Here is a 9,630-nt window from a genome sequence, read left to right as displayed (position 1 = left end):
ATGGGTGGAGGGGAGAAAAAGAAATCCTAGAACAATCTGAATTTATATTATCTCTTTTTATTTAAATTTAGTGAGTTCAAAATGTTTTATGAAAAGCCTTAACTGTTTATAATCTTTTTGGCATAAACTACTCTGATTAACATGCTTTCTAAAAGAGAAAAATACTGTCTAATTAATATTGAGTGGAAGAAGACAAAGAGGGTCAATGCCTGTTTTCACTAGTGATTAAAAGGGTGGAAAATCACATAAACGAGAGAAACGTCCAGCACTCCAATCTCCACCACCAAGAAATGGAAAAAAAAAAAAAAAAATCAGTGACCTTGTTACCCCCATTCGGTTCCTCTAAGTGATTTCAGCGGGCAGCATAGCAACAGTTTCCTTACCGCCATGCGCAGACACTTACTTCTGGCTCGAAATGTTTGCTGGGAAACAAATATTCTCAAGTAAGTAGGGGGTACATTTCACGTCAGCCCTGGGGCTTAGCAATTCCAGGTGGTTGGGAGTGATTAATGGGACAGCCAAGATCCCCAAGCACAGGTGACTTCCGTGGGAAACAGGGATTTAGCGAGACGTAAAGGCAGAAGATGGCTGGGCACGGAGCCTGTCTCTCCACCGCCGCCTTCATGCTAGTGCAGTTGTTCCAGCTGCCAGAGGCTTTCTGGTTGCTATGACAACTGTGGGGATTCGGTAGGAACTCAAAGCAGAGCCTCTGAAGTTAGGTACCAAACACTGGAGCTCCACAAACCCAAAGGCAATCAGGGAGGGCGAAGAGAGCAAAGATTACTCATGTAGTATCCCCACAATGCCTAAGGGTAAAACAGACTTTCCAAAATCAGATTTTTCTTATGTTTGTAAAATGAGATCGTTTCTCGCCTGCTATTCTTCCCTAGCGACGTGTTTCAGTTCTTGATGGGAAAAGTGTCCTGCAAATCCTGCTGCTGTAGAGGCGACGGTGGGGCGGGGCAGGTAGAGTGGGTGGACAGAACGCTGGAACCCTCTCATTCATTCATTCATTCATTCATTCATTCATTCCCTCGTTTATTCAAATATATGTTAAACATCTTCTGAGCTCCTTTGTGCGGGGCACTATGTCAGCTACTAGGTCTGCCTACAGAAAAGAGATCCCGCCCTATCTTTAAAGTTAACAGACAATAATTAACCCAGATTAACAGAATCCTCAGGAGCCTGGGGAAAACCAATCAGGCACGGCTTGCTTTCCCTGGGTCTCCACAGAGAAACAGAATCCAAGCACAGGACAGGAATGGGGCAGTGCCTGGAAACAAGAGCGAAGGCTGGCGGGAAGAGAGAGACAGCCTCCCCGCCCTCCCGCTCCCCGGAGGGACTCTGTCAAAGCCACTCAAATGTTTCTCTGTGGATGAAAGGGAGAAGTGGTTTATTTTTCTAGTAGAAAAACGGAGCCCTTTTCCCCACTGGGCTCGATTTCTAGTAGGGGAAGCCCCGCCTCTTCGGGTCACTGATTGGCCCAGCTCTTTTCGGGATAATTAATGCCATCATCCTCTCGCTCTGATTGGCTCCCGTTCAGTTCCGCTGGGAGTCGCATCCTACCTGGAGAGGAGGTGTACAGCTTTCCACACTTGCCCGGCTCCTACTCTGCTGCTTCTGAGGTGGGAGGAAAAGTGCTGGTTTGGATTCTCAGCTAGTGCAGCTTCAACAGAAAAAGAGACCAGATGGGTTCTTGGGAAGCTCTTCTCTTCTCCTCCTTTCTTCTGTGGAGTCAAAGTAAAGGGGTGAGATTGATGTTCTTGTTATTGATCCTGCATTTAGGAAATTGGTAAGTAAATTCAAGGGCTTAAACTACGTTTTGCTTATATACCTCTTTCCCTCTGTCTTCAGGAAAAGAAAATCATCATAAGTAATTGGCATTCTTGAGAGACATTTGCCATCATTTTATTTTCTGATTAGATCTGTTCATTGTCAGTATGAAATTAGTTGCTTTCTGAAATATAGAGGGCCATTCAATTGCTTTATGACTTCAAACAGAGTGTAAAGTAGTGAAGGTCTGTACTGGGAGAGAATCTAGGAGACTATAAATGACTGGTACTCGATTGCTTAAAAGAACGCTTCGATGAACTTTCTAGATGATTCTGCATTTCAAAGACGAAGTTATTTCCCAAACTTCTTATTATATGGCATGCCTGGTTTGCATATTGCTTTTCTATAAATGAATCTTGGCTTTCTCTTTTTCTTTGATAACTTGCTGGAATAAACGAGTTTTACAAGAAAGAGTATACATTTGGCTAAAATCTCATTCAGGGTGAAAATGTGCTATGCTTAAATCGGAAATAATTCTTTGTATTTTATTTGAACTAGCTTTGAATATTTTATTTTAATTGGTTGCCCAATAATAATTTATAAAACGTATGTTTATGTGACTGTGTTGGCCGAATATGTGTGATATATCCAATCACAAGCCTTCAGTCTGACAGGAACAAGGCTGGGCTGTAATACCTTTCAATAAAACTTTGGAAGCATTCTGTTAGGAAAATGAAATGCTCAAGTATCACACCTGGACAATGTCAAAAAAATAAAGAAAGGAAGGGTTTAAATGTATATTGATTAACACCTGGTTATTGTAAGTAGGAGGGATATACTACTCAAGAAAATATAACTTATTTTACATAAGTACACATTTACAATTATATTATTGAATATAATTCTGCTTATAAGCTGAGGGAAGTACAATCAATATGTTGCTGGAAGTCTGCATTTCATGATAGTATTACTGTTTGAATCACTATTATAATTTCAGTATCTATCCCAAGTGAGTAATTTTGGCATTACCAGCAGCTGGAGTAACTGTTTTGAGTTAAAGTCTAGTTGTCTTGCTAGCAACATTTTGACTCTTTTTTTTCAAATACTGCAGTTTATTTATCCCTTTTCCCTTAGCAGTCTAAACACACACAATCTCATGTGTCAAGTATCATTAACCTCATTGGACAGAGTTGCTTCATCTACCAAGTGATTGCTTCTGGTTTTCACATTCACTACATTTAAGCTTTGAGCTGAAACATAAAATGACTCAAGGATTGCTTCATTAGATTTTCTTTGTATTTATGAAAAATTATAAATATGAATTCCATGTATGTTTTTACCATACATACCAGTGAGGCAGTGAGAGCATAGTATAGTTAAATTGATAAGTAATTCATTTTAGTATAATAATAGGTATTCTGGATCATTCCAGGCAAGAAATATATACATACCGAAATAAATCTGTGTGTTACTGTTAGAATTATCTCTTTCTTCCTCAGTTATGAAAGTTTATCTTGACTTTTTAAAGTAGCTAAAGTCATGCTGAACTTACTCTTTTAATATTTAATTGTAGAAAACTGAGCTCAACATGTAGAAATCACGTACACTCATATTTTCCCTTTCTCTTTGTCCTTGTTTTAGAGAAGCATTTTAAAACTAGCCACAGATAGTTCTGTTTGTAACAATAGTGCTCTTAAACTGGTTTCTAAAATACATCTTTAAAGTCATCTATGCTGTGGCTTCCTAAACTGGAAACTATTATGTCTTAAACCTACTCACAGGTAAAAATCTTGTTCCTGTGTTTGTTTCCATCAAGAGCATAAAGGAGAGACATTATGTTGATCTTTGTAATGCTGAATTATGAAAATTGATCTTGTAACTAAAAGCTGTACATGGATCCTATGTTTCATTCTCAGGGGGCTCCGTGGTAGCTTGTCAGCTTGGTCTATATTTCTTCAACTTGTTTTGACTTTTTTATAGGGTTGAAAAATGTCTTAACTATAATCAACTCTTCAAAAACAGTTGAAAAATTACCTTGAAATTTTAGTTGTCATAAAGACTAACCTTGAATAAACTTTGATTTGCAAAGTTGTATTTTTTTTGCAAAGTTGTATTTTGAGAAACAAATTATTTTTTTATTTTTAAAACTTCTAAGAAACAATAATAATATAAAGATTTAGTTTCCCAAATTAAAATATTCTATTATATATATATTTAATAAGATATTTTAACTAACTTTAGTAATATATTTTGACTGCGGGGATAGTAGATGAATGATTTCTTCTTAGATGTTGAAATTTGTGGTTTAATTTTCTAATAATATCCCATATAAACATGAGAAAAATATTAATATGTTTTGATGCTCCAGATAATTACATATCAAAAGACTCAGACAAAAAATGATTTAAAAGCTAAAATACAAACCTTCTGTGTATAATTGATAAGCCTCATGTGTATAGAGTCTTTTAGGATATAAAAACAAGGAATATTCTCTTTTAATTTCATTCCATTCTGTACTACAAAGCACAGATTTGACTAAGCAAGAAAAGGAATGTTAGTTATTTTATTTGAACATTAAATAACATAATTCTCATTACATATATATATATATATATATATATATATATATATAATTTGCTTAGTAACATAAATATATAAGTGGGGGTCCAAACGAGGGGAGACAAAGGATAATTGAAAAATGTCTGCTGAGATCCTGACAAATTGATGATCGCATGTGATAAATGCCTGCCTTGGGGCACAGAGGGAGAAATGAGCACAGGTGGAATACGTGAGCTTCAGGAAAGCAACTCACATTTGGACAGGAACCAAGTGAGAATCTTGTACTTTACCATCAGCTTTAAGTTCTAATTTCAGCTCAACCATTCCTCGCTGGAATGATTTCAGGCATATCTTTGAGGCAAAACATCCTTATTTATCACCTGCATTTCCAGATTGTCTCAGGACCAAGAAAGAAAACTTGTGTAGTGAACCAGACCTTAACATTTTGTCTGCAAGGAAAGACACAATAACAGATATTCTGTTAAATCAAAGTAGATCACAGTATATTTTTATCCTTGTAAAAGTCAGTCATTTTAAATACATTTGAATGTACGTCATTAATATTTGTGTTGTTAAATATGTTTTCAACTTTGGACCTACCATGTATTTAACAAGTTTTTATCAAATGTCCATTGCATGTTAAATGCATGCAGTGAGCTAAGTTTTAGGTGATAAATGAAGTAGACCCAAGCATTACCCCCAGGGAGCCTATCCATCTAAATCTAGGGTATTGATGAAAGGAAAACATCTTTTACTTAACAGAAGTAAGCATACCATCAGCTTTCCAAAGATAAACAGAGTTTAAGCTTTTGAGAACAGAAGATGCTTGTAATGGCTTGTGCTAGATGTTCCTCCAAAGCCTCATGCAGTTGTAAGTGAGCCTTTTTTTAGAGGTGGCTGAACCTAAAGTGTGTGATGCCGGTATTAGGGGTGTATGATTGCTAAATTTGTCCACTTATTGATTTGGCATAATTCTAGATGTGGATAATGGGAAAGCCCAACTTGGATATAAGTTCTACCTGCCCTAAGTGTATGCATTTTGGATAGACTTACAAAGGACCGAAAAAGAGCTACTGCTTTGGCTTACTGCTTCTTGCCTTTACTGTTTCCTGCCTTCTGCCTTTCATGCTATGAACTATTTTTTTCTCCTCCATAATGCTTCTATGTCATCTCACTCTGTTTTGGTGCCAGTTGATTAGGGGCTGAAACCTCTACAAACTGTCAGCCAAAATAAACTTTTCCTTCTTTAACCTTAGGTGTTGACTATTTTACCTCAGCATCAAGAAAAGTAGCTAAGACAGTGCTGATACAGCCGATCATAATCAAGAAAAGAGAAGTAAAGAGCCAGGTGATTTCTTATAAGCAATACCAGAAGACTGAAATAAGTACTTTCAAAATACCTAGAAAGTTATCCTCATCAAATTTCCAACTAAACATAAGGTGGAATAAACCTAGATATTATTATTCCCTCCATTTTACAAATGGAAAAACTGGGGCACAGAGACATTAGGAATTTATTAATCACTTTCTTGCTGATAAATGGTGGATCCAAAACTTAAATTCATGTTTCTGTATTTATAACCTGCTTTGAAAAACATCAAAACACTAAAAATTCAAGATACAGAGGTTCTTAGGTGGAGGTGCTTAATTTGTTTCAGAATTCGGGGGAAGAAGGCTGAGCTTGTGTTCATGCGAGGAAGATGACTATTCTGGGATTCTGGTTGTGCTCCTTACTTGATGTGGAGTTCTCCAAAGTAAAAATTTATCCAAATGCTTCCTGTTAACAAAAAGAAGTGTTGGTGAACAAAGTTATTACTGTAAATCAGATGCAACTACTAAAGCGAAACAAAAAAAAGAAGAGAAGGAAGGAGGAAATAATAATGAGGGAAGGAGAAAGAAAAGAAAGGAGGAGCTAGAAGAGGAATGCAGGAAGGGAGGGAGAAAAGAGATGGAACATAAAGGAAAAGGAAGGAAGGGTGTTATGGTTTAGATCTAGATGTCCTCCCAAGCCCTCATGTGCTCAGGGTCTTTGGGCATGAGTCACTCATCAGTGTGTGGAATCTTTCAGTTAATTTAGCCAGTGATGAGTTTATTGCTAAGTGTGATGTTGGGAGATGAAAGCTGATTGGCGGAGGTGATCCCAGGGAATGTGGCTTGGAAGGACCTCCCTCCCTCCCTCCTCCATCTCTCTCTGCTTCCTGCTTGTCTTACCATGAACTCTTTCTCTTCTCTCATGCTGCACTGCCTTGGAACCAGCTGAATATGGACTGAAACTTATACAAACTATGAGCTAAAATAAGCTTTTCCTCTTTAGAGTTTTGTCTAAGCAGCAAGAAAGTAACTAAGATAGAAGAGTGAAAAGGGGAGAGGAGGGAAGTGAATATAATTCTTGTTTCATTGATAGAAGCATAGTAAGTAGCAAAGATCTTCTTTACCCATAACTTACATGTTGGAATATAAAGTTTGTATTACAATAATGATTTTAGGGGAAAGTTTGACATCTTGAAATACTTGATCTAGAAAAGAAGACCAAAAAATTGCAAAATAAAGGAAGGGATTTTTTTGTATAGATAAATTCCATAGAGAAGTGACTATTTTTCTTTTCTTTCTTTCTTTCTTTCTTTCTTTCTTTTTTTTTTTTTTTTTTGTCAGCACGGGGGATCAAACTCACTACCATGTGCTTGCAAGGTAGGCGCTTATGCCACTGAGCTAAATCCCCAGCTGGAGGAGTAAGGATACTATGTAAAATTCTGTTTGAATTTATAACGTAAAGATACACCTAACACACTATAACCTTGTAGTGACCATTAGTTAAAGGTAGATTTTTCTTTCAGGAAAAAAAAGCCCTCTAACAAGATAATGGATGACTTATGACTAGGTCTCTTCAACAGGAAGTGGTCATTGTGTTTTTGTACTCTATTTTGTACTTTTATTAAGATGAATAAAACATTTTTTTCCTATTTTTACATGTATCCAAATCTAAGTCTCTCAGTGCTAAAATGATTTAACCAACTGAAGTTCCATTTTTCAGGAAATAGTCTTAGATATTCATTCATTCAATCAAAATTTATTGCATTTCATTCAGAAATGTGTTCGGTGTTCACTATGTGTTATCTGAGGTCCTGGAATCTGGAGATCAAGTATAAGTAAGCCAAAGTCCTGGCCCATGTGTAGTAAAAACAGACCTTATATATAATAGGTATGCTGGATGCACATCACATAGCGAGCTGAGGGCTTGCTCCTGGTGAGTTGGTAGTTTGTATTCAGACAATTTATTAACAGAAAGACAATATCATGCTTTAACTGCTACTCAGAATTGTAGAAGAGGTACAGGGAAGTACAAAGGAGGCCACCTTATGTAGTTGTTCCAGTGTGAATCTGGAGATGATTATATGCTTTCAGCTGTCTTAGGCTGTTTTAGTCAAAGTGTGTGAAAGACACAGAAAGAGACAAATAACCTGATTGTGACCAGAGATTTGTTTCATAGTTTGGTAGTTATTTAGTTATAAATATTTGAAGTACATAATGTTTCGCTTCTTTCTGCGAAGTTGACACTTGTAGATGACACATCTTAATTTCTTTCTCATTTCTTTTCTCTTTGCCTCTGACTCCAGCTCTTGGTCCCCTTCCCATTTGAGAAAGATCTAGCTCTCTGTTGCCTGTTATCTATCTTTGATTTTTCTCCTTATTGAAGCTTATGTGTGTGATTCATTTTACCCTGCATTATGGTCTCAAGGTGTATCCATTTTCCTACAAAAGACTCATTTGTCTTTCTGGCAGAGTAGGGCTGAATTGTGTGTAAATTCCCTGTTCTTCCTCTTGTCATTTCTTTTATTCTTGTCATGTAACAGGTAGTATTTAAAAAAACACATCCTATTAAAATGTGCATAATTTAATACTGAAATTCTGAGTTATATTAAGTATTTTCTTTCAAAGAAAATGTGTTCTGAAATTTAATATGGCTTCTAGTTTTTGACCAAAGAGAATAATGAAGTAATAGAAATTTGCTAAAAGTAAACACATGGGAAGTAAAAATAATCTCTGCTCTCCAAACTCTAACTGGACTGTGTAGATCAGAAAATCTATGATTTGCATATTGAGTTTAATATAAATATTTTAATATAGTCTGATAGAAATGTGATTTGATTCCCTGGATAGCTTTAAGACTGCTACAGTGACAGGGCCTGGCCACAGGGCTAATTTGGTGAGGCGGGGCTCAGAGGGGAGATTTCTAAGACCATCACCTGCAATTTTCCAAAATGTGTGTTGCTTCAGTACAGGAACAGAATCATCTCTCAGTCCTCCTAGGAGTGAAATATTATGAGAGTAATTTTCCAGCATGTCATAGTGTCTTGAGTACAAAGTGTCTTTTTCACTTAATAGCCAGGTTAACTAGCACAAAATAACCTTGTTGGCTAGATTGAAGATAAGTGCCTCTCAGACATCTGTATTCTCTAAATTAATTCTTTGCTTTGATGCATTAGCATATGTCTAAGATTTCTTTAATAAAAATTTTATTTAAAAAACCTCAATTTGTCATATCTAGGGTATATTACAAACACTGGTTGTAATCTTTGTAATAATTATTTTTATTATGTCCCTTTTGAAATGAATAATTTAAAATGATCTCGTGTTAATGAAAATATTTCTCTTACATTAAGATTCCCAATTCTAAAATAAAAGAATACAATTTTGCATTCAGTGGTACTAATTCCCATTTCTGTCATTTTTAAGGATTATCAGTATACTTTATAATTTAATAAGCCTCAATATGACATCTTCACTTTGCAAAATTTTAGCAGAATTGAAGCACTTATCTGATGTATAAAGCCATTAAAGATTTAGAAAATATGAGTGTCATGAAGGGTTGTATCATTTATAAATGTAGTTTATGTCCTGGCAGGTTCTATAAAGTGGGAAAACAGTAAATGTGGTGTTCATTTTAAGGTACTTTGTACTCAGTGATCTTTTAAAAAATAAAACAATAACAACAATTTTCCTTTCTCTTCAGTTAACAAATAAAGTGATCTCAAAAGACATATACAGTCTCTGACTCTTCTCCTTATCCATGGAGATCCATATTGCATATACATTTCATAACTCTCTAAATTGTGTTTTAAATAATACAGTGGAAACTTTGCAGCAAATTAATTCAAACCTAAATGAATCCAAACATTGGAAAACTATTGTTTTATTAGTAGTTTGTAGTTCAAATCTATAATCAAAGAAAATAAAGTGTTTTATAATTTTTTTGTCCTTTTACTAGTTATATGCTACTGTGTTAGTTTAAAAAATTCT

The 9,630-nt window shown here is 35.7% G+C and overlaps 1 protein-coding gene across 3 annotated transcripts in view; it reads left to right on the top strand.

Moving 5' to 3' along the window:
- The first annotated feature begins 352 nt into the window (after positions 1-352).
- Gabrg1 (gamma-aminobutyric acid type A receptor subunit gamma1) overlaps positions 353-9,630 on the top strand; it is an 84,729-nt gene continuing 75,451 nt past the window's right edge. Inside the window, exon 1 of one of the 3 annotated variants that reach the window (XM_063240748.1) lies at positions 353-443. In XM_063240748.1, the coding sequence (XP_063096818.1) occupies positions 388-443 (56 nt within the window). In that variant the 5' untranslated portion in view covers positions 353-387. Of the gene's footprint in view, positions 444-1,539; positions 1,793-9,630 lie in introns of those variants that run through there. The other 2 variants (XM_063240747.1, XM_063240750.1) reach the window with 2 other exon arrangements.

This window comes from Cavia porcellus, unplaced genomic scaffold (genome assembly GCF_034190915.1).
Source record: "Cavia porcellus strain 051 isolate PalLab524CR breed Dunkin Hartley unplaced genomic scaffold, mCavPor4.1 scaffold_30, whole genome shotgun sequence".
NCBI lineage: Eukaryota > Metazoa > Chordata > Mammalia > Rodentia > Caviidae > Cavia > Cavia porcellus.
Note: the sequence above shows the minus strand (reverse complement) of the source record. Positions and strands in the feature narration are given on the sequence as shown.